The sequence below is a fragment of the Cetorhinus maximus genome, chromosome 5, assembly GCF_964194155.1.
Source record: "Cetorhinus maximus chromosome 5, sCetMax3.hap1.1, whole genome shotgun sequence".
In the NCBI taxonomy this organism is placed as follows: Eukaryota; Metazoa; Chordata; class Chondrichthyes; order Lamniformes; family Cetorhinidae; genus Cetorhinus; species Cetorhinus maximus.
In genome coordinates this window covers 115,711,804-115,729,883 of record NC_135883.1, presented here as the reverse complement: position 1 = coordinate 115,729,883, position 18,080 = coordinate 115,711,804, and the positions used below count along the sequence as shown (strand labels likewise).

Here is an 18,080-nt window from a genome sequence, read left to right as displayed (position 1 = left end):
TCCCTCAGAATTGCTTCCAACAGTTTCCCCACCACTGAGGAGAGACTGACTGGCCTGTAGTTCCCTAGTTTATCCCTTCCTTCCTTCTTGAATAGCGGCACCACATTGCCTGTCCTCCAGTCTTCTGGCACCTCTCCTGTGGCCAAAGAGGTATTGAAACTTATTGCCAGCGACCCAGCTATCTCCTCCCTTGCCTCACTCAACAGCCTGGGATACATTTCATCCAGGCCTGGAGATTTATCTACTTTTAAGCCTGCCAGACCACTTAGAACCTCTTCCTTTTCTATGCTAATTCCTTTAATTATATCATAGTCCTTCTGCCTGATTTCCATACCCACACCGTCCCTCTCACTTGTGAACACTGACACGAAGTATTCATTTAGAGCCTTACCTACATCTTCCAGCTCCACACACGAATTACCACTATGGCCCTTAAAGGGCTTTACTCTTTCCCTAGTTATCCTCTTACTCTTAATGTACTTGTAAAATAACTTTGGATTTTCCTTTATTTTACCTGCCAATGTTTTTCATGCCCACTTTTTGCTCTCCTAATTTCATTTTTAAGTCCCCCCCCCCCACACATTCTATACTCCTCTAGGGCTTCCGCTGTTTTGAGCCCTCGGTATCTGCCATAAGCCTCCCTTTTTCTCTTTATCCAATCCTGTTAGGACTCTGATTTCTGGCCCATCCTTGTCCTTTTCCATTACAACCTTGAATCTAATGGAGTTATGATCACTATGCCCCTCCACTGATACCTCTACCACTTGCTCGGCTTCATTCCCTAAAATTAAGTCCAGGACTGCCCTCTCTCTTGTAGGACCTTCTACGCACTGGCTTAAAAAGCTCTCCTGGATGCATTTTAAGAATTCCGCTCCCTCTAAACCTATCACACCATGACCAACCCAGTTAATGTTGGGGAAGTTGAAATCCCCCACTATTACTACCCTATTATTTTTACACTTCTCTGAAATTTGCCTACATATCTGCTCTTCTATTTCTCTCTGACTGTTTGTGGGCCTATAGTACACTCCCAGCAATGTGATTGCTCCTTTTTTGTTTTTCAGTTCTACCCATATGGCTTCATTTGAGGAGCCTTCTAAGATGTCATCCCTCCTTACTGCTGTAATTGATTCCTTGACCAATATTACAATACCTCTTCCTCTTTTACCTCCTTCCCTGTCTTGCCTGAAGACTCTATACCCTGGAATATTGAGCTGCCAATCCTGCCCCTCTCTCAACCATGTCTCTGTGACAGCAATGACATCATATTTCCATGTGTTAATTTGTGCCCTCAACTCATCTACCTTATTCGTCAGACTCCTTACATTAAAATAAATACCATCCAAACTTGCCAAACTCCCTTGTGCCTTAACTGGCCTATAATTTCGATGCCTTCCAGACTCACTTGCTCTCTCTCTTAATTTTAGCTGTGCATCTCCCCCTGCTGAACCTCCTCTCAGGATCCCACCCCCCTGCTAAGTTAGTTTAAACCCTCCCCAACAGCACTAGCAAACCTCCCCTCAAGGATGTTGGTCCCATTCCGGTTCAGGTACAACCCGTCCGCCTTGTACAGGTCCCACCACCCCCAGAAACAGTCCCAATGTCCCAGAAATCCAAAGCCCTCCCTCCTGCACTGTATCTCCAGCCACGCATTCATCTGGGCTAACCTTCTATTTCTATACTCACTAGCGTGTGGAACCGGAAGTAATCCAGAGATTACTACCTTTGAGGTCCTGTTTTTTAATCTGTTTCCTAGCTTTCTAAATTCTGCTTGCAGGACCTCATTCCTCTTTCTACCTATGTCGTTGGTGTCAATATGTACCACAAAATCTGTCTGTTTGGCCTCCCCCATTAGAATGCCCTGCAGCCATTCAGTGACATCCTTGACCCTGGCACCAGGTAGGCAACGTACCATCCTGGAGTCACGTCTATGGCCGCAGAAACACCTGTCTATTCCCCTTACTATCGAGTCTCCTACCACTATTAATCTTCCCCTCTTTTTCCTCCCCCCCACCCTGTGCAGCTGAGCCACTCACAGTGCTACGAGTGTGGCTGCACTCCCCAGAGGAACCGTCACTCTCACCGTTTTCCAATACAGAAAAATGGCTCTCGAGCAAAATGCACCCTGGGGATTTCCTGACTACCTGCCTGACACCTTTCTTCTGACTGATGGCCACCCATTCCTTCTCTGCCTGCACTTCCTTAAGCTGTGGGGGACCACATCTAAAAACATGCTATCCACAAAACTCTCAGCTTCGCGGATGCACCTCAGTGCCTCCAGCTGCTGCTCAAGCTCTGAAATTCAGAGCTCAAGTAGCTGCAGCTGGTGGCACTTCCTGCACATGTGGTCAGTCAGAGCACTAGGACTTCCCACATGTTGCAGGTAGCACATAACATGGGACTCAGCTGTCCTGCCATGCCTCTAGTTGAGAAAAAAATCCTTAAGTTAAATGCAGTAAAAAAAAGTTAAATTAATTATGTACTTTAAATAAAAACTAGAACCCTTTCCTTAGTTTAATCTATTTTAAACTGGAGAAAAACACTTACCCATTACTCACCAATCAGCTTTCACCTTTGTGCTGATGTCACTTTTTGAAGTGACTGCTTCACCACGATGCTGACTGCAGGACACTCTTCCCAGACTTTTTTTTTTTGTAAAAATATACTTTATTCATAAAATATCTTCAATCACATTCAAAACCATTTCAAAAACAACATTACAAGGGTACAATCCAGGTTAAACTTTTACAAAATGTATCACCAGGTGCATCAGTACAAACAATATTACAATCATTTACAGCCTTTCATTTTGATCTGTACAGCCCGAGGGGCTCTAAACAGTTCCCAGTCTCTCGGTGCGCTGTGGTAGAAAGGTCTTAGACAGCGACCCTTCCCCATTGCGCCTTTGCGGCAGCTGCCCCAAGCTTTAGTGCGTTCCTCAGCACGTAGTCCTGGACTTTGGATTGTGCCAGTCCGCAACAATCGGTCGGGGACAACTCTTTGTGCTGGAAGACCAACAAGTTTCGGGCAGACCAAAGCGCCTCTTTCACCGAGTTGATGATCCTCCAGCTGCAGTTGATGTTTGTCTCGGTGTGTGTCCCTGGGAACAGCCCGTAGAGCACAGAGTCCTGTGTCACAGAACTGCTCGGGATGAACCTCGACAGCAACCACTGCATCTCTCTCCAGACTTTCTTTGCAAAGGCACAATCCACAAGGAGGTGAACGACGGTCTCTTCCCCACCACAGCCACCTCGAGGGCAACGTGCAGAGGGGGTGAGCCTCCTGGCGTGTAGGAAGGATCTGACGGGGAGGGCCTTTCTCACCACCAGCCAAGCTACGTCTTGGTGCTTGTTGGAAAGTTCTGGCAATGAGGCATTCTGCCAAATGACTTTGACAGTCTGCTCGGGGAACCATCCCACAGGGTCCACCCTCTCCTTTTCCCTCAGGGCCTCTAGGACGTTACGTGCTGACCACTGCCTGATGGACTTGTGGTCAAAGGTGTTTTTCTGCATAAGTTTTTCCACCAGGGACAGGTGGTACGGCACGGTCCAACTACTTGGAGCGTTCCGCGGCAGCGTGGCCAGACCCATCCGTCGCAACACCGGGGACAGGTAGAACCTCAGCACGTAGTGACACTTGGTGTTTGCGTACTGAGGGTCTACGCACCGCTTGATGCAGCCACACACAAAGGTGGCCATCAGTATGAGGGCGATGTTGGGCACGTTTTTTCCCCCTTTATCTAGAGGCTTGTACATCGCGTCCCTGCGGACACGATCCATTTTCGACCTCCAGATAAAGCGGAAGATGGCTCGAGTGATCGCCGTCGCGCAGGAGTCTGGAATGGGCCAGACCTGCGCCACGTACAGCAACAGCGAGAGTACCTCACACCTGATGACCAGGTTCTTTCCCGCAATGGAGAGGGAGCGTCGCTCCCACATGCCCAGTTTCCTTTTCACCATAGCCACTCGCTCCTTCCAGTTTCTAACGCATGCCCCGGTCCCTCCGAACCATATCCCCAGCACCTTCAGGCCGTCAGCCCTGACAGTGAAGGGGACAAAGGATCGGTCAGCCAGTTCCCAAAGAACATGGCCTCGCTCTTCCCACGATTTACCTTGGCTCCCGAGGCCAGTTCGAACTGGTCGCAGATGTGCATCAGTCTGCGCACCGACAGCGGATCCGAGCAGAAGACGGCGACGTCGTCCATGTACAGGGAGGCTTTTACCTGAGTGCCTCCACTGCCTGGGATCGTCACTCCTCTTATGCCCGGATCCTTCCTGATGGACTCGGCAAAGGGTTCTATGCAACACACGAAAAGGACAGGCGAGAGAGGACAGCCCTGCCTGACTCCAGATTTAATCGGAAAGCTATCTGTTTCCCACCCATTGATTGAGACTGCGCTACTGATGTTAGTGTAGAGCAGTTGGATCCAATTTCGAATTCCCTCCCCAAACCCCATTTTGGAGAGCACATCCCCCATGTAGGTGTGCGATATTCTGTCAAAGGCCTTCTCCTGATCCAAGCTGATGAGGCAGGTATCCACACCCCTGTCCTGTACGTAGGCAATCGTATCCCTGAGCAGCGCCAGGCTGTCAGAGATCTTCCTGCCTGGCACAGAGCAGGTCTGGTCAGGGTGAATCACCAATTCCAGAGCGGATTTGACCCGGTTGGCGATGACCTTGGACAGAATCTTATAGTCCACATTCAACAGTGAAATGGGTCGCCAATTTCTAATTTCCTCCCTTTCCCCCTTGTGCTTGTAGATGAGGGTGATGATGCCTTTCCTCATGGATTCTGACATACTACCGGCCAGGAGCATACTCTCGTACACTCCTAGCAGGTCTGGGCCGATCAAGTCCCACAGAGCCGAATACAACTCCGCCGGCAAGCCGTCGCTTCCGGGGGTTTTACTCTTCTCGAAGGACTCGAGGGCCTTAGTCAGTTCATCAGGAGTTAGCGGTTTGTCCAGGCTCTCCCGCGTACTGTGGTCTAATACCTCCGTGATAGAGGACAGGAAGGACTGGGAGGCCGTGCTGTCCGTGGGCTTCACGTCATACAATCCGGCATAAAAGGATTTGCTGATCCTCAGAATGTCGGACCGTGATGACTTTACTGAGCCGTCTTCTTCCTTCAGGCTGCTGATCACAGAGCGCTCTCTGTGTACCTTTTGGAAGAAGAAACGTGAGCACGTCTCATCCTGCTCCACGGAGCGGACTCTGGAACGGAAGATGATCTTGGAGGCCTCCGAGGCAAAGTGCGAGGCTTGCTGGCCCTTCACCTCTTGGAGCTCCTCCTTGACATCGACCCCCATCGACTGCAGCCGGAGCAGGTTCTGCATCTTTTTCTGGAGTCGGGACATTTCCCTCTGTTCCTTTCTAGCTTTCTGGGTGCCTTTGAGGATGAAAAACCTCTTGATGCTTCCCTTGATCGCTTCCCACCAGTGTGTCAGGGACTCAAAGAGGGGTTTCACGGTTCTCCAACCTTTGTAATCCCTCTTGAGCTCCTCAATGTTCTCTGGGGTCAGCAGTTGCACATTTAGCTTCCATGCCCCCCTGCCCACCCTCAGGTCCTTCTCCAAGTGGCAGTCCGCCAGTAGGAGGCAGTGGTCAGAGAAGAACACCGGCTTGACCTCGGTGGATCTGACTGTGAATGCACGGGACACAAACAGGAAGTCTATCCTGGAACGAATGGACCCGTCTGGCCGCGACCAGGTGTATCTACGCTGCGCTCCGTCTGCAGGGTTGCTGAAGACGTCGTGCAGCTTGGCATCCTTAACTGTTCCCATCAGGGATCTGGACGTAGCGTCCAATCTGCTGCCGGCCCTGCCGGATCGTCCAGCCGCATCGATGATGCAGTTGAAGTCACCGCCCAGAATGACCGGCCTGGAGGTCGCCAGCAGCAGTGGGAGCTGCTGAAAAAACCTCCGACACTCTTCCCAGACTACTTCACCGTGATGCTGACTGCAGGACACTCTTCCCAGACTGCTTCACCGTGATGCTGACTGCAGGACACTTTTCCCAGACTGCTTCACCATGATGCTGACTGCAGGAAAACTCTTCCCAGACTGCTTCACCACAGTGCTCACTGCAGGACACTCTTCCCGGACTGCTTCACCACAGTGCTCACTGCAGGATACTCTTCCCAGACTGCTTCACCGCGATGCTGACTGCAGGATACTCTTCCCAGACTGTTCACCATGATGCTGACTGCAGGACAGTCTTCTCAGACTCTGTCACTACTCTATTTAGTAAGTAGTGCAGAGATAGAGTTGAAAGCACATATGTTGCTGGGTACCATGTAAATAATCTTTTAAGTTTCCACCCAAGGAGTGTCTGCTGATCAACTCTGTCAATAGTACCAACTTGGCCACGTTCACAACCGAGATACACTAACCAACACTTACCAGAGAATTTCCACTCCACTCAAATTCCCAACTGCAGTGCACCGTGATGGTTTATGGGATGGTGAGAGTCACCAACTATCAACCACACCGACTTTGAAAATGAAACTGATACTTCTGATCCCTCGTGCGTTTTCCTTTTAAATGTTTACTGATTATTATCCCAAAAGTTAAATCTATCAGAGCACAAGAAAGTGAATGGTATAACTCTTCACACACTGAGCAGAATGAAGCCCCTGACCGAGACAAGAACACATCTCACTAACCTGCATTCAGGGCAGTCTCACTCCATCCCCTTGAGTTGTTGCCCTCCTGAAGGGCTGAGACCCGCAGACTGTCCCGGGACACACGGCACAGCCACAGGGACAAGGTAAGGGACAGAAATCCACTCCGAGACATCCCGTCCAGCCGACTTCCAAGAGACAATAAGCAAACAGTTCTCGGTGCAAGAGATGTGTCAACGTGAAAGTCAGTTTCGCTCTCTGTGTTCTTAATTTCCACAAGCTGGTTTCCCGGCTCTGCTTGCCTTGGGTATGTCCGGGGATTTCTCTGCTCCACAGGATAAAGAGAAGTAGAATTTCATCACAAACCCACTGCGTAGTAGTTTTATTGGTAACTCAAGTTTCTTTTTAACGTCACCGTTATCTAAACATGCGCATTCCCCTACTCAAGGGTGTCCAACCTGTCGGGGTACAGGACGGAGCTATGTTGTCGTGCTTGCTGGACATTGGGTTTAGCCTGTGTCGGATTAAACGGTTCCTGAATAAGACAGTCATCATTAAACATCAAGTCCAAGGCCTAGGACTACATTCATGTTGCAACTCGGTTTCCTTATAATGGAGAGAAAACTCATTTAGCAGTTTGTTCATTCATTCGCAGGGCGTGGCTATCGCTGAAGGGCAAGGGTTATTTGTCCATCTGTCATTGCCCTTGAGAACTTGGTGTTGAGCTGTCTTGTTGAACAGGTTGTGGTGTAGGTGCACCTACAGTGCTGTTAGCTCAGGAGTTTCACAATTTTGGCCCAGTGACTATATATTTCCAAGTCGGGATGGTGTGTGACTTGGAGGGGAATTTGCAGGTGCTGGTGTTCCCATGCAACCTTGACCTTAGAGGTCGCAGGCTTGGGCGGTGATGAAACTTTTGGGAGTTGTTGCAGTGCACCTTGCAGATGTTACACACCGATGATGCTCTGCGCCACTGATGAAGGGGTTAAATGTTTAAGGTGTTGGATAAAGTGAGAATCAAGTTATCAATTATGTGTACTGTACTCTTAAGTACAAAGGCATTAAGGTTTTCAGCCTGTCATATAACAATACATGTTTTCACCTACTGCAGGATGTTGCAAATTCAGAATCACACAGATTAACCCTTGTACAAATGGCAGCTCCTTTGGGTGGTACACACTCACTTCGAAGTACTCTATTGGAGTGTCTGGAACATCGGGCCATAGGCCATTCAACCCCTTGTGCCTGCTCCACCATTCAACTAGATCGTGGCTGATTGTCTACTTCAACTCCATTTTCCCAGGCTATCCCCCTATCTCTTGATGTCATTAGCATTTAGAAATCTATCGATCTCTGTCTTGAACATCATCAATGACTGAGCTTCCACAGCCCTCTTGAGTAGAGAATTCCATGGACCCTGAGTGAAGGGAGAGTGTGAGGCCATGGCATAGCGGTAATGTCACCAGACTAGTATTCCAGAGGCCCAGGCTAATGCTCTGGGAACATGTGTTCAAATCCTACCATGGCAGCTGGTGGAATTTAAATTCAGTTACTAAATTTGGAATAGTGACCATTGTTATAAAAAACCTATCTGGTTCACTAATGCCCCTTTAGGTAAGGAAATCTGCCATCCTTACCTGGTCTGGCCTAGAAGTGATTCTAGAGATGACTCTGGTTGAATCTGAAATGGCCCAGCGTGGCCTAGAAAGCCACTCAGTTGTACCAAACCACTACAAAAAGGAATGAAACTAGACGGATCACTCAGCTTTGACCTAGGCACCAAAAACAACAACGGCCGAGTCACCCTTACGAACATCTGGGGGCTTGTGCCAAAATTGGGAGAGCTGTCCCACAGACTTGTAAAAGCAACAGCCTGACATAGTCATACTCACCGAATCATACCTTACAGCTTATGTTGCAGACACTGCTATTACCATTGAGTCTGGATGCCATGAAGTCTCATGATACCAGGTCAAACATGGGCAATGAAACCACTTGCTGATTACCACTTGCTGCACCACACACACCTTCCCCCCTCCATCTCACAATCTCTGCTGACGAATCAGTGCTCCTCCATGTTGAACACCACTTCAAGGAAGCACTGGGGTGGCTAGGACACAGAATGTACTCTGGGTGCTTCAATGTCCATCACCAAGAGTGGCTCGGTAGCAACACTTCCGACCTAGCTGGCAGAGTCCTAAATGACATAGCTGCTAGACTGGGTGCGTAGCAGGCGGTGAGGGAAAAACCTACTTGACCTCATCCTCACCAATCTACCTGTTGCAGGTGCATTTGTCCATAAAAGTATTGGTAGGGGTGACCACCGCACAGTGCTTGAGAAGACAAAGTCCTGTCTTTACATTGAGGATATCATCCATTGTGTTGTGTCGCACTGCCACCATGCTAAATGGGGTACACCGCCCCCCGCCACAATCTGTAACCTCATGGCCCGGCATAACCCCCACTCTACCGTTACCATCAAGATCAACCCTGGTGCAACGAAGATGTAGGAGGGCATGCCAGGAGCAGCACCAGGCATACCTAAAAATGAGGTGTCAACCTGGTGAAGCTACAACACAGGACTACTTGAGTGCCAAACAGCGAAAGCACCATGGATTGACAGAGCTAAGTGATCCCACAACCAACGGATAAGATCTAAGCCCTACAGTCCTGTTGCATCCAGTCATGAAAAAAACTAAACAACTCACTGGAGGAGGAGGCTCCACAAATATCCCCATCCCCAAAGATGGGGGATCTTAGTACATCAGTGCAAAAGATAAGGCTGAAGCAATTGCAACAATCTTCAGTCAGAAGTACTGAGTGGATGACAAATTCCAGCCTCCTCTGGAAGTCTCCAGCATCACAGTTGTCAGTATTCAGCCAATTTGATTCACGCCACGTGATATCAAGAAACAGCTGAAGGCACTGGATACTGCAAAGGCTATGTGCCTGACAATATTCCAGTAAGAGTACAGAAAACATGTGCTCCAGACTGCGACCCTAGCCAAGCTGTTCCAGTACAGCTACAACACTGGCATCTAGTACGCAAAAAGCAGGACAAATCCAACATGGCCAATTACCGACCCATCATTCCAGTCTCAATAAGCAGCAAAGTAATGGAAAGTGTTGTCGACAATGCTATCAAGTGGCACTTACTCAGCAATAACCTGCTCACTGATGCCCAGTTTGGATTCCGCCAGGGCCACTCAGCTCCTGGCCTCATTACAACTTTAGTCCAAACATGGACAAAGAGCTAAACTCCCGAAGTGAGGTGAGAGTTACTGCCCTTGACATCAAGGCAGCAGTTGACCGAGTGTGGCATCAGGGAGACCAGGTTTAATAGGACACAGATCATACATTTACACAGGGGGAAGCACAACGGGTGGAAACAATAACTAGATGCACACTTGGGGTTTATGGATTTTCTTCCTCGTAATAACATTGGACACCTATTCTATACAGCTGTGATTAATGTCCAGCAGTATCAGTGGGATTTGGGATGTATGATATTGCCACATCATCACTGCCTCAATTAAATGTGTTTGCCCTATTTGGGTGTGTGGTTCGGCATTCAGTGGCAGTGCCACCAGAAAACTCTTGGCATGCAAAAGTGAGCAGGGCTCCTGTCAGGGGACTAAGACTGTATTTTTATAATATATATATATCTCATGGCTAATTTATAAAATCTTAAAAACTCGACAAAGGTTTTAAAATGACTGAAACTTTGACTGTCTATGACCCAAACAAAAAGAACTTCCTGGCATTCAGAACAGTTGCCACCCCATTGTCTGGAAAGAGACGCTAATGACCTGGTGACGGCAGAGACCAAATTCCAAGGGAATTGTACAAAGGAATATACACCCTTTTTCCAAACCAATGTAGAGAAGTGGGAGTCAAACCACATAACCACACCCCCCTTAGCTGGGAGAACCAGTTACCTTGCCTTGTGGAGCTGCGGGGCAGACTGCCATCATCCATCAACCAAGCAGCAGCTCAGAACCAGGCCTCTGTTCCAGGTTTGAATGCCTGTTCTCCATCTACGCTGTTTCTACTGGAACTTCTGAACTACTCTACCAGCGCCTACAAGACTAGTTCATCTCTACATGCCCATCTTGTTGTGGAAGTCATCTCTACTGGAAAAGCGGATTATCCAGCATCAGTCTGCAGCCAGCCAACTCTTAATAGGACAAATCCATTGGACTCTGATCCTGGACTCTGCACTCATGTGAAACAATAATTCTAATTTTGTCTGTGGTCTTGGCTCTGTACCTCTTTCTTTTCTCTATCCCTCCTTTATTGTATGAATGAAAAGGAGGCCACATTTCTACCCTTCTCTTGTGTTTGAGTGTGTGCAAATAAACTACCCCTCTGAGTTTACCCTATCTCAAGTTTGTTGTGGGGTTATTAACAGATAATTGGATCACATCAAAACTGAGGGGTTGAGAAACATGCCACCAGTTATAGAGGGGGAAATCAAAATCAAAGCATCTTTCTGTTAACGGACGGGTGGTGAGAGGAGAAATCAGGGCTGTTTAAATTAAACCCTCTCCTGTCTGTAACAGATCTATTTTAATAGGTTCCCACTCTGTTTTCTGATTCCACCCTCCTCAATGCTAACTAATAATTGGGCAATATGAAAAGGAAAATCAACTTTTCAAAACTGTAAAGATTGTTCATCTTTGTTATCAAAACTTAGAAAGAAAGTTGTTTTCCAGCTGCTTACAGTTAAGCTATTGTGGGTGTGAAATCAGAGAGCACTTCCTAGAGATATTTTCACACTGTCAAACCTCAAAGCACCCTCAAATACGCATGATAAAGCCACAGATATGTCACAATTTTTGCTTAAATGTAGTGCGCCAGCACAGAAACTGAATTATCATTAAATATCTCATGGAAGTATAACAATCCCCTGAAATGTGTATAACCCCTCCGTCTCTAATTACTGAACCGCTTCCTGAATTTCAGGGATCCATCATTCCATGGGTATTAGCTCCAAAGTAAATGTATTAACTATGAATCTCCATGGGGCATGCTGCACTTAAGGGCTTATTTTCTAGCTTGCGGACTTGAGAAAATTGGGATGATGATCCAAGACAAGGAGCTGATAATGGGACAAGTAAAGTAAAAAAGATGGGTGAGGTTAGAGTGGAAGTAGGGTAGAGAATTAAAAGGAAAGCAGCAGGAAACTTGGGGTCACACGAAATGCAAATGTTCCACAAAGTGGTTACCTAATCTGTGTTTTGCCGCTGCAAGGTTGAGGGGACTGCAAGCTTCCGATTTGGTAAATTGTATTGGCTGCTCACAGTGCAGTCTCACCTACATTGTGGAGGCCAAGTGCAGCTTGGTTAACCACTTTGCAGAACACCTTTGTTCAATCCGCAAACGTGATCCTGAATTTTTCTCCTGGAGAACCAGCACCAGGATGAAATAGTGTTGCTTTGTTTTCACAAAGTCCAGGATAGGAATGATGACACCCTTTAAAAAGCACAGCTTTATGATTTTGTCACATATCTTGCTTAGGGTAATTACCTCCCACCAAATTTAAAGGATAGCTTGGCTCTATTGTATTCAATTAAAATATAAGTTGTATAGAATTACATAACTTGGAAATAGGCCATTCAGCCCACCCACCCATGTGAGTGTTTATCCTGCACATGAGCAAGAGTGTCAATACCCATGTGTCCACTCTGCTCCCATACTCCTTTATTTCCCTTTCCTTCAATCATCAATCCAAAATATTCTTAAATATTGACTGGTCTCCCCTTCAGTCATTAACCCTGGAAGTGTACACTTCACAATTTTCTACATTTAAAAGATAAGGTTCCTCCTGCTCTCTGTCCTAAATTTCTTACATTTAATCTTCTATCTCTGTTCCTTTGTTCCAGACCCCTCCCCACTGCAAACTGTCTGTTTTTGTATGCATCATGTCCCATGATTTTAAAAGCTTCTATTAAATTATCATTTAATCTCCTCTGGTCTAACAAATACAGACTCCAATTTTTAAGTCTTTTTCCATATTTTTGTTTCCTAATAGCAGGCAGCATCTTAGTCAATCTGCACCATACTCTCCATGGATACCAAACCTGCAAACAGAACTGTGACCTCACTAGGTTTTACAAAGATTCACTGAGTGGAAATTAGTGTTGGTGATGGGGGTCCTGGAACTGATGGGAACACCACATTGCTTTTCTCTGTAGAGCCCAATGTAATTACCAGATAATCAGGCACTTACCTGGCCACCCATTGGATTAAGTCCCCGTTCGGATGGAGATCCATCCCCTGAGAGCTACTGACCAATCAGAGGTTGGCAGCTCTTCAGTACCAGCAATGCCACTGGGAGTGGTGGCTGCTGCCGATAACACACTGGGGCCTTCACCAGGGATCATCGTTAGATCCCTGGGGAGAGGTAAGTGGGGGCGGGATGGAAGTTGTAGGAAGGGGGTGTCGTCAGCGGGGGAGGTGGTGTCCGATGCAAGGGCAGGGAGGTGGCTGTCAGGGGGCCACCCTCCTTATCCCAATGCTGGGTCCCTTGATCGGGCACTGAGTGCCTGCAAAAAGAAGCCCTGTTGGGGAAGCTTGCATCATCAAAACAAATGCAAAAGAGATGGAGAAACTAGGAGAATGGATTGGAATCAACCCCTTGACTACACTTTGTCACCCCTTTGTCATCCCTTCTCCCAGCATGATGCCACCACCAAACACATTTTTCCCTCCCCTCCCTCCCAGCATTCCAAAGGCATCATTCCCTCCATGACACCCTGGTCCACTCCTCAATCACCCTCAACACCTCATCACCTTCCCTGGCACCTTCCCATATAATTGCAGTAGGTGTAACACCTGCCCTTTTACCTTTTCTCTACTCATCATCCAAGGTTCCAAACACTCCTAAGTGAAGCGGTTTACTTGTACTCCTTTCAGTTTAGTTCACTGTATTTTCTGCTCACAATGCACTCTCTTCTAAATTATATTGGGCAACAAATGCTGGTCTTGCCAGTGATGCCTATCTCCCATGAAAGAAAGGGAAAGAATAAAAGTACATTGGGGAGACCAAACACAGATTGGGTGACCTCTTTTCTGGAACACCTCCACTCAGTGCGCAAGCATAATCCTGAGAGTCCGGTTGCTTGCCATTTTAATACATTACCTTACTCTCACATGCATGTTCCTGTTCTCAGCCTGCTGCAGTATTCCATTGAAGCTCAATGGAATCTTGAGGAACAGCACCTCATCTTCCTATTAGGCACATTATAGCCTTCTGGACTCAACATTGAGTTCAACAATTTCAGACCATGGACTCATTCCCCATTTCCCCATTTTGATCTATTAGTTTTTGCCATGTGCCAGCTTGAATCTTGTTTTTCATGTTTTTGCTTTTGGCAGAGCTGTTCATTATTCTTTCATTTACACTTACTCTGGACAAACTATTTGTTTCTTCATCACAACCATTACCACCCTCTTTGCCTTTTGTTCCATGACATCTTTGTCACTTAATCTCTTCTGCCCTCTATCCTGGACCAAACCTTTCCTTTTCTTCTTCCTTCCCTTTCAACGACTTAAAACCCGTCACATTTCTACCTTCCTTCAATTCTGAAGTAGAGTCCTATTTGCCTCAAAACATTAATTCTGTTTCTCTCTCCACAGATGCCACCAGATCCGATGAGTATTTCCAGCACTTTCTGTTTTTATTTAACCCTGAGGGATTTCAGGCAGATTGATCATGTTCTGACCAATCAGACCAATCATGTTCTGGTTGAATGGTGGATCAGACTTGAGGGGCTGAATTGCCTGCACCTGTTCTTATGTCTCTGGGCATCAACATACAGGGAGTTCGAACTCCAAATTGTGGCCTAGTTTTTGCTCTATCAATGAACCTAAATCATTATACCACTTTATACCATGAAAAGCCACTTGGTGTCACTATAATATTGTTAGCTGGAAATTTACCCTTACCCTTAATGCAAAGATTAACTTTATGGAAAATCAATTGTGGCAGTGGCATTATGCAATTAAAGGTAAAAAATAAAGAATCACACAATTATTAAAAAGCAAAAGCATTAGTTAGTTTAATTCCTAAAGTAAATGGATTGTTGTATCAACCTCTTTACCCTTCAGGTCACTTCAAACACATCCTATTTTTGTGTATCACCTACATCTCTATTTTGCAACCACTTGTAGCTCTCAACCAGGCTAATGATGGTGAGTCTGTTTCTTCAATTCAAGACTTAGATGTACTGAAGGAGGTCATTTGGGTCTGGATATCAATGTCAGAGGAGGTCTTGTGGCGCAGTGGGTAGTGCCCCAGGAGCTCCTGGGCCAGGATTTTACATTCAGCTTGCTGGGGCGGGCCTGACATGCCGGAATGTAAAATGACACGCGATGACGTCGGCCGTGCGTCCCGATGTCATCACACAGTCTCGCGATGTTTCGTTCGACGGGCGCGCGTTGGAGTCGGCTGCGCGCCCACCGATAATTGAAAGGCCTATTAAGGCCATTAATGAAGTAATTAATCTCAAGTTTATGCTGCCTCAGGGAAATTGAAGTGCCCTTTCGCGCGCATGCACGAAAGAGTGCTGGACCTGACTCTCCCTCCTCCCCTCCATCCACACTGGCAGCGCACAACGCTACCACTCACGTATTAAGTTGGGCGGGCCTTAATTGGCCCGTCTGCATAAAATGGCAGTGCGGAGCTGATCGCGGGCGGCGGTTGGCTCTGCGACCACCCCCGCCATCTCCCACCGAGCCCGCCCTGGTTTGAGTTCCACCCCAGGACTTGATGGCCAAGGAAGGTTCGTTCATAACACTGCCAAACAGGTTGAGTGTCAGGCGGTAAGAGCGGGAGAGATTTCTGGTCAACCATATGGTGGAAAGAACTTTAGAGCCTCTACCATCACTATCCATAACTTCAGGCTACAACTCGGATGTAAAAGCCCATGTGGCCCCAGCAACTCTGACTACCTGTGTGAACTGTAGCACGGCAACGACAGTATAAGAGTTATCCAAATTGTCCAACCCCTGACTGCCAATGGAAGCAGCAGTCCATCTACTCTGTCAAAACCTTTACTAGTTCTCTCCTTAACCTTTCTCTATTCTAAGGAGAAAATCGCCATCATTTAAATGTTTTTTGTTAATGAATGAATTGATTAAATAAATCATTGTATTATAGATCCATGCAGCGAAGCCACTGAGGCCAGTGTGCCTGTGCCGGATTCTTGAAAGAACAACCCAATTTGCCTCACTTCCCTGCTCCTTCCCCATAGCCTTGTAAATTTTCCCCTTTCAAATATTTACCCCTTTGAAAGTCAGAACTGAATCTGCTTCTGTTACCCCTTCAGGCAGTGCATTCCAGATCTTGGCCCTGTAGTTACTGATCCTTCTGCCACTGGGAAGGGTTTTTCTTTATTTTTCTCTATTGAAACCCTTCATGAATTTGGACTGCTCTATCAAACCTCCTATCAACATTACTGCTCTAAGGAGAACAATCCCAGATTCTCCAGTCCCTCCATGAACCTGAAACCCCTCATCTCCTGTATCATTCTAGTGAATCTCAGCTACACCTCTTCAAGGTCTTGGCGTCTTATTCAAATGGGTAGAAACTGGTTAATTTCCGACTAAGGATGCAAAATGGGCAATGTCACTGCAGTGCACACCGGAAGAGAATCTTTTTAAAGTGGCCTTAATGAGGCCTAATTTTAATAAAAACTGCGAGCTGCCAGGGGCTGTTGCACTTCGAGAGGCAACTCCCTGCGAGAGCAATTTATATCACCTGCCTTGACGGTAGTGGCCGTCAGGTAAGTGCTGGAAGATGAGGATGAGAACGGCAGGAGGGTGTTGTGGCGGTGGGGTGGGGGTGGTGGAGGGGGGGTGGTGTGAGGTGGATTGGGAGGCCACAATCGAGGGCCAGCGGTAGCCTATAGAGCATGTATCCAAGAGCAGCACTTCCATTCCTCCTGATGCCGCATAAATGTAAGATTTTAGAAAAATTCTTTTCTGCAGCCTGCTACTTCCACTGTACAACTGGGGACAAAAATTAGTCGGCAGAAGCAGTGTTTGCCTTGTCTCTCTATTTTGCTAGACAATGATACTTAAACATCACTGGATCTTTGTGAGGCCCTGACTGACTCAGGGGCCTGTTTAATTACTAGTTCCACCGCCCAAATGCTCCCAATGCTAGTTGCAGCTTGCATGCCACATGTGGCACCTAGTTTTTTAAAAATAGTAGAGAATGATTCTGAAACATGTGTCTTTGCATATTAAAACCAGGCCAACACTGTTCTAATGCTGGCCTGAGGGAAGCCTAAAAACAGCGAAGTCTAATAACAGTGGTGACCATGACACATCAAGCGCAGGACTTCGCACCCAGGAATTGGTGTACATATCCTGATTTCTGCTCCAAAATGTCTTATTTCTGTGGGGTCACTAACCGTTTGCTCTCCATCTTCCTGTGCATTCTGCAGGTATTTAAATTTTGGCATTTCTATTGCCCTCCATTTAGAAATATGTCAAGTTGTTACTGTGATTATTCCAAACAGGTTGCTAGTGGATTTGTGTTCATATCTGCTTGATTTGAGTGCCAAGCAGCTCTGACATTCAAATCTGTTGCCACCTGGTTATAAAACAGGCATTTTAGCTGTTATGCCATCATGCTGCTCTCACATGAAGCGTATTTAAATTACTTTGCACTTAATGTTATCCTTCATCAATCCTTTTATCTTCATGCATTGGCTTAAATCAAAGAAAGCGCAGCATATTTTTTGTTGTCTTTTACTTGTTCATTGGGTCTAAGTGTCACTGGCAAGGTCAGCATTTATTGCCCATCCCTAACTGTCCTTGGGAATTAGGTGGTGGTGAGCTGTCTTCTTAAATCGCTGCAGTCCATGTTGCGTAGGTACACTCGCAGTGCCATTAGGAAGGGAGGAAGAATTTTAAAAATGGCCACATAATAGATTGGAAAAGCCTGCTTGGCAGCCTCTTGCTTGGTTGGCAGCTCTTGGAGGTGGGACCTCCACCTCTGAAGGACCCAGGAACCCTGTTGCCAACCAGGTACAGGCCAAACTCAAAGCTGTAGTCTTCACCACTGTTCTGTATGGTGCCAAGTCATGGGTCCTGTACCGCTATCATGCACACCTTCTAGAGTGCTTCCATTAGCCTTGCCTCCACAGCATCTTCAAGATCTGCTGGCAGGACTGCATCACAAACATTGAAGTCCTGGAAATAGCCTACATCACCAGCATCGCAGCCATCCTCTTGCAAAGCCAACTGTGTTGGGTGGTCATGTTGCTCGGACGGACAACAGCTGCCTGCTGAAGATCAGGTTGTACGGACAGCTGACCACTCGTATACGGAACAGAGGGGCCCCACGGAAATATTTCAAGGATTCCCTGATGAAGTCACTCTCTGTGTACCACATCAACCATTGCCAGTGGGAAGTGGAGGCCACAGGTCACGGTGCCTGGAGATGC

The 18,080-nt window shown here is 47.0% G+C and overlaps 1 protein-coding gene across 1 annotated transcript in view; it reads right to left on the bottom strand.

Moving 5' to 3' along the window:
* Positions 1-6,953, bottom strand: part of LOC144680350 (interleukin-10 receptor subunit beta-like) — a 78,289-nt gene extending 71,336 nt beyond the window's left edge. Inside the window, exon 1 of the mRNA XM_078541328.1 lies at positions 6,664-6,953. Coding sequence (XP_078397454.1) covers positions 6,664-6,796 — 133 coding nt within the window. The 5' untranslated portion in view covers positions 6,797-6,953. The remainder of the gene's footprint in view (positions 1-6,663) is intronic.
* Between the last annotated feature and the right edge of the window lie 11,127 nt (positions 6,954-18,080).